This window comes from Aulonocara sp. 'chitande type north' Nkhata Bay, linkage group LG15, assembly GCF_057382095.1.
Source record: "Aulonocara sp. 'chitande type north' Nkhata Bay isolate Kocher_YH1m ecotype deep benthic linkage group LG15, A_spYH_male_GT1.1, whole genome shotgun sequence".
NCBI lineage: Eukaryota > Metazoa > Chordata > Actinopteri > Cichliformes > Cichlidae > Aulonocara > Aulonocara sp. 'chitande type north' Nkhata Bay.
The window spans coordinates 24,687,865-24,708,682 of NC_141358.1; the positions used below are offsets into that span (position 1 = coordinate 24,687,865).

General features: G+C 39.8%; 1 protein-coding gene across 3 annotated transcripts in view; it reads left to right on the forward strand.

The window, feature by feature from the left end:
• col12a1b (collagen, type XII, alpha 1b) overlaps positions 1-20,818 on the forward strand; it is a 147,664-nt gene that overhangs the window by 9,167 nt on the left and 117,679 nt on the right. For all 3 annotated transcript variants that reach the window (XM_086265140.1, XM_086265141.1, XM_086265142.1), the window contains 8 exons: positions 256-315; positions 1,562-1,825; positions 2,889-3,053; positions 4,256-4,429; positions 4,646-4,936; positions 5,719-6,321; positions 10,327-10,605; positions 10,910-11,185. In XM_086265140.1, coding sequence (XP_086121266.1) covers positions 256-315; positions 1,562-1,825; positions 2,889-3,053; positions 4,256-4,429; positions 4,646-4,936; positions 5,719-6,321; positions 10,327-10,605; positions 10,910-11,185 — 2,112 coding nt within the window. The remainder of the gene's footprint in view (positions 1-255; positions 316-1,561; positions 1,826-2,888; positions 3,054-4,255; positions 4,430-4,645; positions 4,937-5,718; positions 6,322-10,326; positions 10,606-10,909; positions 11,186-20,818) is intronic.

Below are 20,818 nucleotides of genomic sequence, written 5' to 3' on the forward strand. Positions count from 1 at the left end.
TTTGTTGCATCACGAAAAAGGAAAAATTGCTCAAGAAACCCTCTGATGAGAGGATAAATCCTACGTAGGGAAATTTAAAACACAAGAGTTGGGCTGATTTCAGAGGTCTGCCTTCACATGAAGAAAAACAGTGACAGAAAATGATTCATAACATGTCATCACTGTAAAGATATTGGGTTTCCTGAGGATAATTTCAGCACAATAGATAATATGAACTGACTTTTGTAATTACGCGATTGTTTCATTGTCTTACAGTTGAATCTAGTGGAAGCACAAGAGGAACTTCCAGGAAACCAGACTCTTCAGATTCAGCCAGTGAGTACTTTTGTTCACTTATTACACACCTTAGTTTGACCAGGGGTTTCACTTCCTACTCAGATAATGATGAGTCATAAATCCACTGCCATACCTCCTCGACTTTTTGTTCGTGGGTTTTCTTCTGGGCGGTGTTCATCAGTGTGAGCTTAGCAGTGAAGGAAGGCTCTACAAACACCCCATTGTATAGCAATAATCAAAATTAGGCCCCCATAAATCTCTGAAGGATTTGGTCATCGATTTGGTTCCCTGCCGAGCAGTTATGCCAATACGGGGGAAGCTGCACATGCTCAGTGCGGCGGGGGTCATAGGTGTGGTGGGAGGTTGCTGCTGTTGGAGCTGTGGGAGTGAGCTGAACCCAGCCCCGAAGTGCTGAGAGAAGTGGAAACCATTACAGATGCTGATTTACAAGAGCGCTGCTTCTGCCACTGCTGCCCTGGCCCCCGTTCTGCACACGATGACGAGGTTGTGCAGATTTTTCCTTCTCTTCATGAGGGAAAAGTCACGAGGAAACTCCCAGAAAGCAGGGCAGAGGAGAGACAATGAAGTCTGGTTCAACAAACAGTGTCTAAATTAACAAAAAATAATGACTTTAAAACATGCTGAGCTGAGAAAAGTGAATGCGAGTAAATCCAACATCTTAACACCCCCAAGTAAAATTTTAGTGGTTAAGGTCTGTTTAAAAGTTTAGGATTAGGCAACTAAAAGTATGCCACTTTATACTGGAAGCTGAAGGTTCTAACGTTAGAGAGAAGAACCCAAAAATCCGAAGAAACATCCACATTCAGGTCTACACAGTGGCAGGACGTGAACACCAGCACTGCTGAGCTGTTTGGCGTGATGATCTTTGATGTAGCCAGCAACTTCTGAAGCTTCATTGAGTCACTTGTTAGCAAATGCTTTTTCTGGCACATGTACAGGATTCAACTTCATGAGTGGGATATTTACTGACATCTTAGTTTAACCCTCAGGCCTTAATTTCAAGCATTAACCAAACAAATCCACTCAAATTGACTTTCAGACAAGAGAGCCAAAAGTGGAACAATGCAAATCATTATTTAATCTAAAATAACACTGAGTGGGTTTTTTTTAGTCTCAACAAAGAATATTAACGTTATCGAGAAAGTACTGCCACTGAATAAACCTAAAGTCCAAGGCTATTACTCACATATGGGGGCAGAAAAATTACATTTTCTGTTTAATGTTCAGCGTTTTCTTCCTTTTCATTCTTGAACTTTTTTTGCAGGATGCTCTGCCAGCATCATCGGCGATGTGGTGTTCTTGGTGGACGGCTCCTGGAGTGTGGGCAGGCCAAACTTCAAATACATACGCTCCTTCATCTCTGCGGCTGCCGGAGCCTTTCATATCGGCGAGGAAAAAACCCGGGTAGGCGTGGTCCAGTACAGTGATGACGCCAGGACTGAGTTCAACCTGAACGAACACCAGACCAGACCGGCGCTTCTGCGGGCCATCGGCTCAATGCCGTACAAAGGAGGCAACACGAACACAGGTGACCTGTTGATGCTGTTCAGTTCTTTGGGTTTTCTGTGGAGTTAAATTGACCTGGGACATTTTCAATCAGTAACACCCTTTTTAAGGGGGATGTTTATCTTTGGTAGCAAGAATAATCGTTTTTTAATACATGGCTGTTAAAGACTGATTTGTTTTTGTGAGGTGAGTGCTCATTTCACGTGTGTCTCACTTGGCTCACTTGACAAATAGGCAGGCAAAACTCTGGGATGTAAGGGAATTATAAACACATCCATTAAAGTACAGGGAAATAAAATTATAATCACATTACACACAGTTTAACTTGCTGAGAAAGCAATAAAGCAGCCTTGTCAGGGCCACTTGAGTCAAAACGGGATTGTTATTGCAAGTGAAGTCATTTAAATTTGGCGAGATCACTCTGATCTGGGACCTCCCCGCCCTTCCATGGGTGTACATGGAAAGAGAGCAGCAGCAGGACCCTCTGACAAAACAGAGCAGGCATTGATAATAAGAGAAATGACAATGATTAATTCAGATACAGCATGAAATGGAAGAGCTGGATTAGAGGTGGGCTGCAAAGTAGCTCACAGTAACTGTATGCAGAGTGAAGTAGTGCCTGAATAGTGCACGCAAGATGAAATGAGAAATGCCAGGAGTGCTACTGAATTTGAACCATTCCTGCTAAGACCATGCTCATTTTAAATCCTCAAATTTTGAAACAGACCACATATGAAATGTTCAGAAGACAGATCAAGAAAATTACAAGTAATATAAAATTTCGTCAAGAAAAGAGAAAGAAAAAATGGAGTTTATATCAAACTTGAAGGAGCGCATGATCAATGAAGGTACCTCAGAGAATTAAATGTCAAAAAGTTTGCTGGTGGATTTCTCATCATGATTATGTGCTGTGTTTCATCCTTCTGTGATATCTCTGATTTTGCTGCTCGGTTTATTGCTGAGTTTGAGTTTTGGTCTACAAAAAGATTTCCTGAATCAAATAGTTGTTTTTCTCCTCATCATTCTACAATTTAAATCTAAGAACACCCAATGAAGTAAAACTCTTCTCTCTCTCATTGGTCCAGGTGACGCTCTGGACTACGTTTTGAGAAATGTTTTCAGTGAGGCGTCCGGCGCCAGAAACGGTCTCCCCAAAGTGCTGGTGATCATCACAGATGGCAAATCTGAGGATCCAGTGGCGAGCTATGCCAAGCAGCTCCGGAGCACGGGGGTGGAGATCTTTGTCCTCGGTATGCAGCCAGAGCAATTTTATTGCACTCCACATTACATTTTCCATTCGTATTTAATGCTTTTAGCAGGGGTTTGTAACAAAAGCAACCTGTGGTGACGTAGTAATGGAAGAAGGTTAAATTCCTACATCGTTAACCTACAAGCAAGTGATAGCAGGTTTTATATGTGTTTATGCTCCAGTTTCGCTCAGACTTTCCACAAACTCAGACGAAGAAACACCACTGGGATGTTGCTATGGAGTTAAAGAGGCCTGGTGGTTCAGGACTTATAGCTCATCTTTTGCAGTCAGTGGAAACAGATCAATGATAGAAAACTGCTTAGCGAGACACTAATGGTTTTTAATTTTTGTCAGAGGACCACTGTAACCTTCCTGCTACGTTCCCTAGAGACAATTTATCGGGCTAGCCATCATGTTTTTGGAGGTTATCCCAGCTTTAAAAGGATTCTTAAAGGTGGAGTTTGGTGGAGTTGTCTTAAGGCAAAGCTTACAGTGACATGGCTTCTTTTGGCAAATATGAGTTCTTAACTTTTGTGGGTCTAAGGTCACGTGTTTTATAGAAACACTGAATGGTGCAGGAAGTAATGGTAATTACTCAGTGCCTCTAATCAAAAAGTTGTTGGGTTTAAACCCCAGCCCCAGCAAATAGGCACTTATGAAAGAACTTTAACCCATATCATAGTTGACCCTGTCTAAAAGCAATAAAAATATTTTTTTAGTAAGTACCTCTCTCAATAAGAAAGTTCACAGGATACCAGCTGTCTTAGTCAAACTTAAATCTATGCATGGATACAACTCTTCCAACAGTGTCAAAGTTTTACAGAGGAGTATAGCACCATAAACCCTTTTCATATTTACTGCCCATGTTGTCAGACTTTCCAACCAATGTGGAACAGAAAAGAGAGCATTTAATATGCAAACGTGGAAAGTAAATGCTCGCTTAACTTTGTTACAGATTGTTCATTTCATCCAGTATTTACAGACCTGGAGCAAATGCACCCGTTACCGCGTCAACCAATGCCAGTGAGTTTACAAGGATGGCTAAGAATTCAGTGGTGTCGCCTCAGCTTAGCTCAAAATGAGGAATCATCTCTAAATTTGGCCGGCATTGAAAACCACAACAATTTCCACATGTTCATGAAGAACCATCCACTCTGCTTTTACCACAGCTTTGAGTTTGTGGTTTGTCTTTTTCCCCCGTAGGTATCCAACAGGCAGATGAAGAGGAGATGAGGCTAATGGCCTCTACCCCTTACAGCAGTCACATCTACAGTGTGGCCACCTTCGACATGATAAAGAACGTGCAAAAACAGCTCATTACTCGGATGTGCGCTGGTGTAGAAGATCAGCTCAATGTGGTAGTCAGTGGAGACGAATGTGAGACATCTTTAAAACTAATACTTTCATGCCTAGTCTGAGTTGTTAAAAAACATTCTCTTGCCATTTGTACCTTTGTTTTTACCCTTTAATATGGTTGAAACTGTAGTTTGATGTAGATTGCAGTATACACTCTTATTTTTTGTCTCTTATTTTTTATTTAATTTTTCCAAATATATGACATTATAATTGTGATTCCATCTCTTATTTTTGCAGTTGTTGAGCCAGCCTCCAATCTCCAGGTCCAGGAGGTAATCTCAAAGTCCATGCGGTTGATGTGGGACCCCTCTATTGGAGATGTTTCCGGATACAAGATTCAGCTGATCCCCATGATGGCTGGCAGCATGCGTCAGGAACTGTACGTGGGCGCAGGCCAGACCTCGGTGGTGGTCCGAGGTCTCTCGGCAGATACAGAGTACCAAATCGTTCTGTTTGCCTTGAAGGGATTGACACCCAGCGAGCCCATCACGGCCATGCAGAAGACTCTGCCAGTTAGAGTTTCACTGGGTGAGTACTAAACAATGAAAGTAAAAGTTTATAGAGAGACTTCTCTTTGACTACCGGCATAGATTAATGAATAAAATGTCTGTAAGTGAATCAGTGGTTTAATTGGCAGGCTCTGGCAAACTGTACTGACTCAGCGCTCTGCTGTAAATAATGCAAAGAAACCTGGAAACATTGTATCAGCTCACATGTCAGACTAAACAAATTGCAGGTGACAATCAAAAAGTTTTGGGAACAGGTCCATAAAAAAGCTTACTAAATTTAAACCAGTGATGTCTAAGTCATCACTTCTAGCTCTAGTCCTGAAGACTAATTTTATATCTTAAAAACAAAAAAAAGTGATTCTTGGAATAAATGTTCATAGATTTCAATGCTTGTTAGTTAGAATACTTCCTTATTTTTCTCCAATGATTGCCAAGACTTTGGAAAGCAATTAAAAAAACCAAATTCTGATAGCACAGGGATAGAGTTAGAGCTAGTATTATGCCTGATTAGACCTCAGGGGGCCTCAGTGTGACTTGCAGCCACACTGGAAACTGTGCACTGCTGCCTATTTGACTAGAAAAACCAGCCAAATTCTAATCAATTATAGTTTTCACTTGACTATGAGCGCTCTTGTAACATGTTGTTCAAATGTTGTATTATCTTTAGAGGACTAGCACATGCTATTAAGACTTTCTCAACACCACCATTCTTTAGCTCAATATCAACTTTATACAAGAATAAACACCTTTATTGTAAAGAATTTAACAGTCAACTTTGTACTTTTTTTTCTGTCTATCCAGAATGTTCCCTTGGTGTGGATGTGCAGGCTGATGTTGTCCTTCTGGTTGATGGATCCTATAGCATTGGTCTGGCAAATTTTGCCAAAGTAAAAGCATTCCTAGAGGTGTTGGTCAATACTTTTGACATTGGGCCTGACAAAGTTCAGATCAGCTTGGTCCAGTACAGCAGGGATCCTCACCCTGAGTTCTACCTGAACACTCACCACGATCTAAATGCCGTGGTCAAGGCTGTGCGAAATTTCCCATACCGTGGCGGCTCCACCAACACCGGCAGGGCCATGACTTATGTCAAGGAGAAGATATTCCAGGCTGCCAGAGGAGCGCGTGCCAATGTTCCTCGTGTCACCATCCTCATCACTGATGGAAAGTCATCCGATGCCTTCCAAGAGCCGGCCACCAGGCTGAGAAATGCTGATGTGGAGATTTTTGCTGTGGGTGTTAAGGATGCTGTGCGAAGTGAGCTTGAGGCCATTGCTAATCCACCTGCAGAGACCCATGTGTACACTGTAGAAGACTTTGATGCCTTCCAGAGGATTTCCAAAGAACTCATTCAGTCCATCTGCCTCCGGATTGAACAGGAACTCCGCAACATCCTCCAGAGACGTAAGTAATGTGGTTATAATCGTCTATGCAGATGACATTGTGCTATGCTGGGCTTTGTTTGACCAATGTGCTTGTGTTTTGTGTTTAGGGTTATAGAGTTCCATAAGATTTCATTTTTTCTTTTGATGGATACATATATTATTTTTAATTCAGCCTTTATTTGGACTGTGTTATTTATGTAAAAAAAAGAAAGCAATGCTCATTTTAATCTAATTCAGGTTGCTTTATGTAGTTGTGTACATCCTAGCTTTAACTGTAATGCTGGATGTTAATCAGTTTTGCACACTGAATCCCTATCAAACATGAACATGGTTGAAACAACAAACAACAACAAAACACCACAGAAGTCTTTGTAATTTAATTAATTTGGCAACTGATGACTTTTTAAGTAATGTGAACTTTTGTCCTCTTTTATCTGCATGATAAACTTGCAGTTTAGAATAAATTCAGAAAGTTAATTGGAATGGGAAACAGTCAGAAATTGGAGGTTTGACATTCTTACTCTTCTTTCGATTGAGGATATCTGCTTTATTTCATTTTTTATAATCTATAATAATGGATAGTATAAAACAGTGACTGGACACAAATTTTTTTCAATAGAAAGTCTGAAAAGGACATCTAGGCAATGTCCAAGACGTACATCGTGAAGTCAAGGAACTTACTTTTGTTTGCATAAGTTTTCTTTTTTCAATTACAGCCAGAAATCAAGAGCATATTAAGGCTATTCAGCATCATACTTATAGGATTTCTTTTAATGCCAAGCTGTAGTATACCCTATGAACTGTATACCAATACTCCAGCATCAACATTATAATTCTGTGAAAACTAAGTTTGAAGGTTTGAACCATTCACTGTTGATCTCGGTCTTGAAATTACCAGTCTGCAACAAATGTACTGCTTTATGATTGATTTCAGCGCATTTTTACCTCTTTGGCTTCTCAGTTACACTGGAGGATTCAGTTCTCAGGATTCATGAGTTGAACACCTTCATTCAGATCAGATCAGCCCCTGTCACATTTGAATACAGTGCAAAAGCTAAAACGCTCAGTGCAAAATATACAAAAATATATTTTTTAAAAACCCCGAAAACTTTTTTCACACAAGTTTTATACTGTTTTAGATGAATTCTGAATTCAGATTTCCTTTGCAGACAATGGTATTTTTTATGTTGATGGATAGAAACAGATCTTTATCCGTTTATTCCGTTTTACATTTGCTAAATTACATTCAGAGGACTTTATGAATAAACATTGCTTAATTGTTGGCATGAGGTAGCTCAACAGAACCAACCATGGAGTATGAAACAGCCCACAGTTTATTAGTTTTACATATATATATACATACATATATGTATATGTATGTATGTATGTATGTATGTATGTATGTATGTATGTATGTATGTATGTATATATATATATATATATATATATATATATATATATATATATATATATATATTATACAACTTGCTTTCAAACATTTCCATTTGTTCAGCAAGTATAGTTTTCAGTGTTCACACAATAATGAAAAAGAAGTACAACCTCAAAAACTATAAACAAGTCCAGCATCCTGTTGGTCTCTATTTTGGGGTTAATTTCGGAGATTTATTTTGCTTTCTCACTTTATTTGTTTTAAACAAGTTCAACACATGTTGTTAGTTTTTCAAGGTTTTCCACACCAAACAACAGCTTCCTCCTCCTAACCACCAAACAACTGAAGCTGCTTTCATTTATTTGCATACAGTGCTAGAAACAATGCCAATGCTTTTGATCAACCCATGGGTTTAGTACAATAATTAGAAATCTTTTCTTTAAAATTTCAGCTCAAGTTCTAAATCTACCAGTTAACTAATGTTATTGTTACACGTGCAGTCAAGAAATCAACATTTTAACAATTAACCACAGCAGCAGTCGGTTGCAACTTTACCCCCCTGTGAGGTCGATGAGAGTACATAACTGTACCATCAGCCATCCACATGGACATGATTACTTTCATGTCCCTTTTCTGAGCATGTCTTTATTAGCTAAAACCATTTTTTTTTTTTGCCTCAATGTGTAAAACACATGCCCACCTTTTGATCTTTCAAGGACAGGGAGAGTTTCTGCATGTGTAAATGGGTCAAATAGTCCTTTGCAGAGATGTATTTGCATTTGTTTAAACTGAGCCAGAGCAGCAGATGACTCAGTGTGTTACCACACAAAGTCTATGCAAGCTGTCAGGTGTGTTGTCTGTCACATAAACAAACCTTTAAGTGCAGTTCTTTGCACTGAAGTCATCACCCACCCCAAAACGTCTGGTAGTCGGGTTTAAACACCAAAGATGTTAAATCACAAATGCTGTTTCATCCTCTTAGAAAAGGGCAATAATAATCGCTCAGTGTTTGCCAAAACGAGCTTCCACGTCTGGCAGTATTAAATGTGACTCACTCCAGCTTTGATTGCCAATTATATAATCCTTATATAATAATGACTTTATGTCAACAAAGAGAATGTGCAGGAGCCCAACTTAAAGAGCTCTGGTAGCGGGTCTCAGCCCTCCCGATCCTGAATGATGGCACTGCCTTGTAGGTCAGCTTTCTCTTCTACTTTTGTCTATTTCGGATGATGGTTTATGCATATGGATAACAGCCTTAGACAGGAAGAAAAAAAGAGAGCTTCCAGAGAATACGAATTGTAGAACTGCTTTAGTTTTTCCACTAGAAAGACTGAGCTGATTGATGATGCAAATCTGCGCCTGTTGGCCAGCTGCTTGAAGTAATGTGTTCATTGTGTCTGAAAAATCAATACCAGGGAGATAAGTTGCAAACTTCAATGAATAAATTAGTCAGGGTTGCTTGTGGTGGGTCTAATCTCAAATGACCTAGTGGGAAAACAAAATCTCAGGCAGCTCACCGAGTGTGGACTTTGAAATCTGCAACAACAGGACTCCTAAGGGACCCTTTTCACGACAGGGGACACTCATAGGTAATCACATCTGGGGCTGATTTAGCAGATGCAGCATGTGACTATGAATCACCTTTAACTAACAGCCAGATTTGGAGAAAGATGCTGTTTTTCTCACTATATCAAAGATGTCAGACACATATTTTGTCAGCCCAGTTTAATGTCAGAGCCAGACAAGGAATGTATTTCTTCTGATGATGTATTTTGAAAACAGATGTCAAACCACCTGTAAATATCTCAGTTGTTCCACATTTAGTCAGTCAGTTTAGTTTTTGGAATTAAACACCTAATTGCATTTTAACTTCTGATAAAGCACAAATCATGATAAAAAAAAGTTATCAAGATTTAAAAATGCTATAAAGAATTTCCACAGAGATGGATACCATACAAACAGTTTTGTATGATGATTTGAATACTTTACATTTTCATTCTAATAACCTAAGATAACACCTTTACCCTGACTTTGATGTAACATTTTACTCTTTCTAGTAAAATGAATTGTTCTTCTGTAACATGATCATCATTTCAGAACTGCTCAGCAATCCTTCAAACTTACCAAAATGTAATCTAATGCAATGCTGGCATTACTTAATATGGTTATTTTGGAAAGACTTTACATAAAATATTGGCCTACCTTCCAGGTCTGAAAACCTTAAACTTGCATTCTTCTCAATTACCAGCAGGGAGCAGCTCCTCTGGTTAAAGAAAGAAGTCAGATTATATAGAAGTTTAAGAAAATCCACCTCCCAGTGCGAGGATAGCCTCAGAATTGGGGTGATGTTACCAGCCTTAACCTCAAATGTTAAGGTTGAGGTTAAGGCTGGTAATGCGTGATTACAGTTTATTGATGATTTTACCATTCTCGTCTGAGTTTACATATAAAATAATTTTCTTTCAGAGAATAATCATCTTTTTTCTCAGAGCAATGTGCTGTATTGTTTTATTTTAATTATTTAACCATCTTCTTCTTCTCCTTAATTCGTAATGAAGACACTCTTTATGCCAAAAAAGGAACTAGCTGCTGAACCCTGTTAAGTAAAAAAAAATCTTCTTCCTCCTCCAGAACTGATCTCGCCAAAGGACCTGACCTTCTCAGAGATCGGCTCCAGAAGCTTTAGGACCTCATGGAAGACGGACGCCACCAATGTTGAGTCCTACCTGGTTCAGTTCAGGCCGGCAGATGACCCCGACGGGCATTTTGTGTCCATGTCTGTGCCCGGAGACTCCCTCACTGCCTTCCTGCCCTACCTCAACCCTTACATTCGCTACGAAGTCAACATCTACGCCCACTACGAGAAAGGGGAAAGCTTGCCTGTGACTGGCTATCAGACCACGCTAGAAGGTATTTATACTGTCATAAACAATTTATTTATGCTTTTCTTTTTCCACACTGCTAAGATATTTTGTTAATCAACATAAAGGTGTAGTACAGATATAAACCTGTTTTTAATACCAAGACCAAACTTGTGATAGAACAAATTAAGTGATTAAGTGTAATATTGAACTGGAAGGTGTATTGATTGATTCACAACGTTGGTTGCTGCAGGTTACCGCAGAACAATAGGCTCAGGTTTTGGACAGTGGCAGCATGAATGAGTAAAGATATGCAGTTAAAGCTGAGGGTGTCTGATTCACTTGTGTCACAGAACAAGGCCCAGTTAGCAACCTCAGAGTATCTGAAGAGACAACAGACAGCTTCAGAGTGTCATGGCTAGCAGCTCCCGGACCAGTCATTCGCTACCGACTCAACTATGAACCGGTTGACGATGAGAGCCGGAGGATGGAGACGACCACCACTGGCAGGGAGATAACCACCGTGCTCCACGAGCTTCGGCCTCAAACCACCTACCGTGTCACAGTCACTCCCGAATATCCGTCCGGCCCCGGAACGCCGCTACAGACTGTGGGCACTACCAAAGAAGGCAAGTGTGGTTATCGACATATGCAACAAAAACATAAAAAAGCATAAACTATCGTTAATAAAAAGTTAATGGACAATAACCTTTTTAATATCAGTTGTACACTTTTAGACTCTGCTGCATCAAAGGAAGAGTAGTTTGTAGCGGGTTTAAAAGCTGGGCACCAAAGAAAAAAGATCATTAGCCCCATTTAATATTGGGTGTATGTACCCACAGACTGCAGAGGTAAATTAGCTAAATCTGGTATATGGCATCTTTTTCCACTATGGGATGAACGTCATTGTATGTGCTTCCTAGTTAAAAACCAAATGAAAACAAATATGAACACAAGAAGAACCAGCAAATACTAAAAACTCTGTGGTAGCATTAAACTTCCTGTCTGCCTGAGCCAAAGCATCTTGGGAACTGTAGTGCCAAGGCTAAAGCTGAACAGGAAACGGTTCAGTTAGCTGAGCCTGATGCTGTGCCATAGATCTCCATGTAACAGTGTGAAAACTGAAAAAACAAACAAACAAAAAATAAAAAAGGCTTCACAGGGTTAACTATTAATGGGAAACAGATGTTCTTATAAATAAGAGCTACATGAGTGAAGCTTCAGTTGAAGGAAATCTTTGTTGTTTTCGGGACAAACTGAGCCCAGAAGTCCAAGTAGTTGGCTCAGTGGCTCATTGAGTCACCGGTTCTGATCCCTGGCAGGTGCCTGCAGACATGGAGTGATCATTTACTTGGTGCTAGGGGACTTTAAAAACTATGAAAATCTAATTGCACCTTTAAATCACAAAGGATTTGGGGATGATTAAAACTTAATGGGTCCAAGCTGTCGTTCCGGCTTAAAGAATGGGAATGAATCAGACTTTATTCTGATAGAATGAAGTGTCTCTTTAAAGTCATTGCGGTGCCCGGGAGTGTGGGAGTGTGCACATTTTTTGACCCCTGCGAGCTCTGCGAAGTTAGCGCAGCCTGCCTCCTGTTGAACTCCTCGTCAGATCTGTGCAGCCTTACAGGGAAAGGAATGAAAAACAGACATAAACTCAGAGATAGAAATGGACCATGGTGCACTCAGAGGCAATAAACAACAAAGACAGGAAGCAAACTGAAGATGTTTTTCTGAAGTTTTGTAGATTCGAGCACAGGCGGATTTACTGCTTTTAGAGAGGAATGATGAGCCTTCCAAAGATGCTTAAGATTATAATCTTTTATCCAAAACTGAAGACAGAGGCTGGAAATAAACAAATCATACTCCTTGGTGCCATGGAAACAGCTTTTCTTAGCGTTTACCTTTCACCTCCTGTTCCTTTCAGCTCCTTCACATAGTGCAGCTGCGTGTCGTCTGAGTCGACTCTATTTTTGTTAGTTTTTTTGGAATTTGACAGTTTATAAAATGGGACAGGATTAATCCCAGCTTGCACCTCTTTGACATGAAACGCCCAGCTGGCCCTCAGATGGATTTATTCTCCCCCTCATTTGGCTTATAATATTGTTCCCATTAGAACATGACTTTACCTCAAAACTATAAATCGATGCAGAGCCTTGAGGTTTTGCATACATTCTTCCTTTTTTGTTAGCAGTTTGTCCCACCTCCCATAGCACACAGTTACATAGGAGTCAGTTAACTCTTTGTCCCAGTTTTCCTGACTGATATCAGGGGGAAAGTTTTTGCTTAAAAATACATCTACAGTAAGAAAAATGCACACGCAGGAAGCTCTGCCCATGACTCACGGTTTATTTTAACAGTTATTTTTCAAAGGGGAAATTTTGAATCATACTTCACTTCTAGAGTCTCTTTGACTAATTGACATGCTGGTAGCTGCCCAGTAAAAACAATTTTCTTCTGCGCTGCTCCAGTGGAGCAACTGGAGTTCGTGTCTTAGTCAAGTAGTCCTCCGGCTCAGAGAGTTTCCCATCCAGTTTTTTTCTCCTCCAGTCACATGATGCATGATTAATGGGCCACAACACATGCACCTTTTTGTCTGCTTGTTTGTCTCTTTCATCTGTTTCCATGAGAAAAGCTGTTTTTCTTTGTTTTTCAGATAAAAAAGCCCCCTCAAACACAGAGTGTAGACACTTTATTTTTGAATTAAACCACACAGGTAGCAACGAGAAGTCAGGCGGTAACGAAGTCTATGGGAAAATGTTCTCTGTTGATTTATGACCTCAGTAAATACTTTCCTTGTGAGTATATAGTCTCAATTACTAGTTTCAAGTCTCATTTAATAAAACACGATGTTCGTTTAGTAAATTATGGTCTCCATTAGAGTCAAAAAGGACTATAAAGCTGTGTGTGCTTTAGGGTTGGTCTGTCTGTAATTGACAGGTCTCTACCCCCAGATTTACCCCTCGTTTATTACACATAGTTTAAAAACACCAACACAGTGGCAGCAAAAATCCTCAGAGAGATTTCACCAGCCAATGGGAGACATCATGGTGCATGGAGGTAGAGTAACCATTAGAGATGAAAAATTGAGCATGTTCTATGTAATTAAAGCAATTGCCAGTGTGAGTGATGGATACCATGTGATAGGGTAAACACATTGATGGGTTAGCGGTGTAACTGGAGCCTGAATCGTTGGGGTATATAATGGCAGCATAAACTATCAGATGTCAGACACAAAGAGCAGTCTGTGGTGTATCATCAGCATTGTATTGCTTCTGCTGGTGGTTAGACTTGTGCAGGCAGCCATCAAGGTAAAAAAAAAAACCCCATCAACTAAAACAGGCTAAAAAGCTCAGTAGACTTGATGCTAATTTCATGACTTATCATTTTACACAGACTTGGATCGTACATATCTGAAGCATTGATTATTTTAAGTTCCTTTGGCTAAAAAGCAAAACTTAATCTCTGTATGAAAAGTGACTTTCGGTGGTAAAACATCAGACTCACCTGACAAAATCTCCAATTTTCAGCTTAATTAGCATTTATTAATGCACATTTGTATTCCAGCTTATCTTCATTCTGGTCTGTATAGCTAACGTAGAGTCTTTAAAATAAACTGCATGGCTGTTTAAAGGTGCACACGATTTCTGTGTCAGCTTTTGCACACAGCCGCGATGTGCCGATCCCCTGAGATTAACCGATAATGTTTTTTTTATTACCGCCCAACAGCCACTGTTAATATTTGAGGTTTTCCGTAATTGCTGTGACTAAATGCTGGAAGAGAACCAGATCATAACAAGGATTCTTAAAACAAACATTTAATGGAAGTCTGTGTTTAACATGAGGCTCTTTTGCTCCAAAATATTGTAAATGATCTGATTTTCAATACCCGGCGAGGCTTGGAGGTCAGAATTATTGTTACTGGAGAGAAATAATAAACACTCAGAGCATGAGAGAGGGGAGAGGAGGAAGCCTTCCAGTTTTCATAGAGGGTTATTGTTAGTATTAAAAATTGCTTCTTTTACCTCTTGGGTATTATTTTTGTGACTTTACCCATAATTTCTGATATCACTTAGGTTAATTGTTAAGAATATGGTAAGTCAAAACAACCTTAAATCTTAATATAGGTAATGTTTTTGGCATTATTTGACAAAAAAAGTCATAATAAGCTTTCAGCATTGCATCACATTGGAGCGAAAGCGGGAGGTAAACCTCTGTACCTCCTCTGGAGTCAGATTTTAGTCTTTAGGGAATCTAGCCAGTGAAGGGAGAGTTTAGCTAATCACATGTATTTTATTTAGACTAGATCAGGTGGTTGCTCTGTTGTGTTATGAATACCACTAATGTTGGGTGAATTTGAGCATAGCATTAGTTCTGGAGTGTCATTAAGTAGAGCTGATCTCATTTAAAGCTCATTCCAGTTGTTTTGGCTGATGACTTATGAGACACTTCAGTTCGATAAACCTGATATATCAGGGTGCACTATTTAAGCTGCTTAAGCTGCCGCTGCTGCAAGCTTCTTTGCAACCCAGAAGTGCTAAATAACGTGCTTCATATTTTTCATGTGTGCTCTGACCTTTGAGAGGGTCCTGCTTTCCATGTTTTCCATGTTTGAACTATAATATTCATAATATTCATCTTACGTGAAACCATACTATCAGAACAGCCTGCTTGTTTGAAGCACATGGATATGCCTGACTTAATTGGAGATTATGTATCGGAATTTAAGGAGCAGGACCACGCCTCAAAACATGCTCCTTCCGGTTCTCATCTATATAGGTTCCCTCAGTTCTGCAAGCTGCCAGGCCCGTGACCCGTTGCCGTTCCCTTCGAGGCCTTCCCCAAACCGCAGCTCAGTTCATGTCCAAGCGTTCACCTTTACCTACTAAAACTCTCTCAAACCTAAAATGAGGACGTGGGCCCTAGTGAATCTGGTTTTAAGGGCATATGAGGTGTTCAAACCAAATGCAAAGTATAGATTTTACAAGCTACAGTGGCAGACAAGTCTATTTAAAGATGTGAACAGAGGAAATTTGAAAATATTTTGTCAAAAATCTGGTCTTAGGCTGTATTGCAAAAGACTATAAGACTGTGGAGTGATTAAATAGCATTTTATTATCACCATCATCATCATATAAAAAGGTTCTGCAAAAATGTGAATAGACTCAACACTGTGCTGGGCGACACGTATTTATTTATTTATTTTTATAAACTGCATCACTCTGTGTTGTGAAAACAGAATCACCAGCTGAAATTATTCCGCTAGCTTCTCCTGACGCTCCTGACACTTTTTCTTTTTTCCACTTTATGGAATATTTTTGTACTTTAACATTAGTTATGAAACCTGCCTGCACGCAGGTCTGCTTACACATTCTCAGTTTTTGCATGTTTGTGCATGTTTGTCGGCACATATACATTGGGGTTGCATGCAGATGGTCCTCTCAGAGACCTGCAAGCATGGTCATAATTTACGGACGAGTTTTACATCAGGCATACTCCTGTAGAGGCTTAACGCCATAGAAGTGAGCTACATCCTGGTGAACCACAGGTTTAAACACACGGCGTTTAACTGCAATGACCTCACTTTGATTACAGCTTGAAACATTTTTCCTAGAGGCAAAAATTCCCTCAATTCATACTCTGTGTGAGCCATTTAGTCAAGTTAGTTTATTAATATAGCAAATTTACACACATCAGCAAGCACCTGACATATCTTTCAAACCAATATAATAAATTCAAAACAGATAAAATACTTTGCAGGCACCGTGCACTGAAATTCAAATCCAATTTTTTTTATTGAGTCATAAAAAATGTTAGCATAAAACTTCTTCTTAAATTTTCTAAGCCTCTGATTGGCTGTCCCTGGCAAACAGAAGATTTTTTAAAGAATATGGGAGGAGCTTCTGTGCTTCTTTATGACATCATACAGAGTCAAGAGTAGAATAATAAGAGTAATTTGAGTCGTTTTAAATCTGATTTTTGGCTCATGGGTATCATTTGTTCATACACTGACATTATATTTCCAAACCTTGGGCATTTTTAACGTGAACGCCTACCTGTGGAGCAGAACATAACACTGAACATTAGGAAAAGCTGAACATGTCCACTTTAAGCCATGTTTGGACTCTTGGAGTAGAGTAGCTGCTCTCCAAAGCACTTACAGTAACACAGCAGTGGACAGAGCAGCAGACAGCCAGAGTGAGAGGTGGAGATGAGGAGCAGCAAGACCGGACAGGAATGTAAGCCAGCTGAGAGCAAGGCTGGAAGGTTAGGAGGAGCAGGGGAGACTGACTCATGCCTGTCTCTCTGTCTGTCTTCACCATTTCTCTCCCATTCTGTCTAGCTCCACTCGTCTGTCTCTCTCCTTCTCAACCTTGCGTGTTATTCTCGCGCTGTTGCTCTCTCTCTTTCTTTCTCTGCACCTTGTGAGGGCTTGCCTGGAATTTAATAGTCTTGTCCAAAGGCTCCAGATGCCTCCCCAGTTGCTGTGCCATGCCTTTTTTCCGATGCTTCAGGTTGTTGGGTGCATACTGGCACAGTGTGATGTAGAGTCCAAACATTCCCTATGATATCTTTTCCTAAACATATTTCCTAGACCATGATGGAAAAAGTCACGAGGTCAAGTTAAGATGTAAATTGTAAGGGAGAGTTCAGCGCTCACAGAGTCCAACTGAGATTTTTAATAATGTGATACAGCGCTGCTTGATTCAGAAATAATGATTACATTTATTTTGAACTCACAGCTATTTAACAAGATAAGCTGAACTTTAAATCATCCTGACAAAGCTCGTATTATTTCACTCAGTTAGGAACACAGCCAAGGTCTTGGTCTGCTGGACTATGAGGTAAAAACATTTCTTCTTTCTAAGCGATGCATGACTTTGGTTATTTTCTTTGTATAGAAAGTATATCAGCACAAATCCTCTATTTATTTGTTCTTATTTCAGTACTTTAAACCCCAGATATCTTCCAATACAACCATAGACTCCATTTAAAAGCTATGTACCTATCCACTTGAGCTATAAATTAGAAAAAAATCATCAAAATGTGTGCATCACTCAACCATTTTTAGCCTGTTCGCATCAGTAAAACAGGTCAGGTGCTAATTGTGCATAAAAAGGAAGATTGTGTCTCTTTGAGGATGTAGTGCTGTGCGCACTAACTGTTTAGACATTAGTGTAAGTTCACTGTGTGGCCAGCATCTCTGCCTCTTTGTTACCACGTTTCCTTATTTTAGGCCTCAGTCACACAGGCCTAGTTACCCCCTGTGCCACCTGCAGCTGGAGGTTATATTCCCTTCCTGGTTTAGCGAGTGGTTATTGGAATATCCTCCCTGTGATTGCGTTGTTCAGTTCCAGTCATCTGTAATTCAGGTGGGAGATGTTGACTTATCTACAAACATATATATGTCCCCTGCAGGGGGTGATTACCAGGTGGTCACCGACATATCTCTAGGCTTGGGTGACTGGTGCTTCAGCGGTCGATTTCACCACAACCAGGGCATAAACACTATTACCTAGTGAGCTAATAAAAACAACTTTTTCCAACTGGTACAAGTGATATTTGCTCATATCTGCTGCCAGTGCTCAGCACTCCTTTAGCTGTTTATGGTGCTCAAAGCTCACAGCTGACTTCTCTCATGTTATTGGGCCTGAAGCTGAGGTTGTGTTTTTCATGTGTGAAAGCTTAAAGACACAGAGTGAACTTTAGTTTGTTCAGAAAACTGTCAGTAACTGTAGTGGTAATGCTCCAGACTCTCCCGGTTGTAGCCCACATCAGCAGCTGGCAGGAGGGTGATCATTACCTTTGCGTCCTGTGCACATGTAGGCTTAATGTTCTCAGATCAGCAGTGAGCCTTTACCCACATTAAAGCCACGTTAAAACTATAACTGTACAGTTAGAGCCCATGTTAGATTTCATCAGGACCTTGTTTTCTGCACTGGAGATTTACGTTTATGGATGCTAAAATGGAAAACTCGTCTCCAAGCCAGATTCAGCACAATGTTTTCTGTGATCCATCAAACCAAACTACTGCCTACTGTGTGAATGCTGAACAGAGGCTTTGTTTTCATTGTTTCGAACTTGTTCAAACACTCACACAGCAGATCTCGGGATAAAGTCTAAAGACGTTTGCGTAAGTGTGGCCCATCTCGCTCAGCTGTGTGACATAAGCCTGTCCACAGCTGATATTTAAAAGGAGCTGCAGCTGCTTTCTGCTTCACTCCTGCATTTGGAAGAACTCCAGCACGCTGACATTGACCAGGACTTCCTGATTGTGGAACTGGGGGAGTGTGATGCTGCTGTGGGATGGAAAACGTTTTTTAATATGAAGCGAACATGTCGCTTTTTTGTCAGATTGATGACTGTGCATATCCAGAGTTATATAATTCAATTTGAATGGTTTCCACAGAGCACTGAAAAAAAAGCTCCAAACTAGTAAAAACAAATGTCAGTAAAAGCTGCAAGAATGGGGATGATGAGGTGTATTTAAAGAGATTTTCCAGACAGTTTTTGTTTTCTGCTTTTATGTTAATGACTTTTAAGGATGATCTTTTATATTTTCACAACTTGGACTTCCATAAACCTCTAAATTTCAGCCTCATAAGATCTAAAAATACATATATAGAGGTTTAATTCTCGTAATAAGTTCTTTTCTTTGGCAGTTGCATCAGCTTGGGACACTAAATGTGTCGTAACCTGTGAAAATGACCTCAGCTTTCAGCAGGGGACTTGTTTCTTTGCAGCTTTTGCGCCTCAGGTGAGATTAAGTTCTGGTCTAGTCTACCAGCGTGTTCTTTGTTCAGTGAGTTTGGCTGACAATTGCTATATAAGAGGGAACAAACATCTTTAGCTAAAGAAATTGAGGTGATAAAGTTTAAAAAGGGGGGAAAAAAACCTGCTGTGGTTTGCTGTGGTCACACTGGCTGCGAACAAAGTTTCCAGACATTAAAATTAATCAGTTGATCAGTTAAACTTTATTTGGATAGCACATTTCATGCAGATTAGTGCAGTCCTTCATAGATGAATGACCAGCTGATAGTAATTAGAAAAAAATATGCAGCAAGTATCAACTTGATAGAAATCAAAAAGACAAAGGCAAAGAAATAAATACAAATTTTTAAACTGCCTGTAAGTAAAATGAAAGTGTCTGGCACAGATAGAAAAGAGATCTGGTAAAATATACAAATAAAATAAATATTTAATAAAATAGTGCTAGATAATCTATATTACAAGAACCTACAAAAACAGATGCATTCATTTTTAAGCATTTAAGTATTTTAACTGTAATTGAATTTTAATGATGATTTGGGTTCTGACTTATTTTCCTGTTTTATCAGATTCTATTAGACTTGTTGTACAGGAGACTGACACAGCCAAAAATAAAGACATAAATGTCACGTGTGAGAGTGTGGCAGACAGGATGAAGGACCCAAATGCAGCACTCACGAGAAACTAAGGCGTGAACTCAGGAAGGCAGCTTTAATGCTGTGCCAACAAACCCATATAATACAAACAGGAAAGGAAAAGAAAACCTAAAAACTAGAAGCTAAGAAAAAACTCAGAAGTAACCTGGGTACCAAGGAGCCCAGCAAAACATGCACAGCACACAGGGTAAACAGCAACAGCCATAGGAAAACACAGGGCTTAAATACACCAGGGGGTAACAAGGGGATGAGAAACAGGAGGGAGCCACAGCTGGGACTAATCTGACATAACAAGACGGGGAGGAAGCAAAACTGAAAACACAGGACACAGAAGACTGTCAATGTATAACAGGAAATACAAGACAGGCACAGAGACGCAGACTTGACAAGGAGACACGGCTGACAGGGAAGACAGAGCGAACATGGAGCACAGAGACAAAAGTAACTAAACATGAGATGTGGAGCATGGGAAGGCAAGGTAACACAAACCTAAGGACTAGAACTAAGAATATAACATAAGCAGAAAACAATAATGAGAATCAAAACCATAAAAACCAACAAATCCAAATATATAACTAATCAAAAACACACTAGTTCCCAGACAAACTACTGTGACAATAAATAAACATACAGATAAATTAATTTTGAAAAGGGGGAAATCAATAAATAGCAAATTAAATTAGATCCAGGATTTAACAGAGAGCCAATAAAGAAAACTAATATTGGAGAAATATGACCCCCTCTGTCAGTTACTCTCTTTGTGGTGTTTTGAATCAGCTTTATGTACACGCCATGTGACAGCATGGGCCCTTTAATGTGAACCCAGTCACGCGGAGT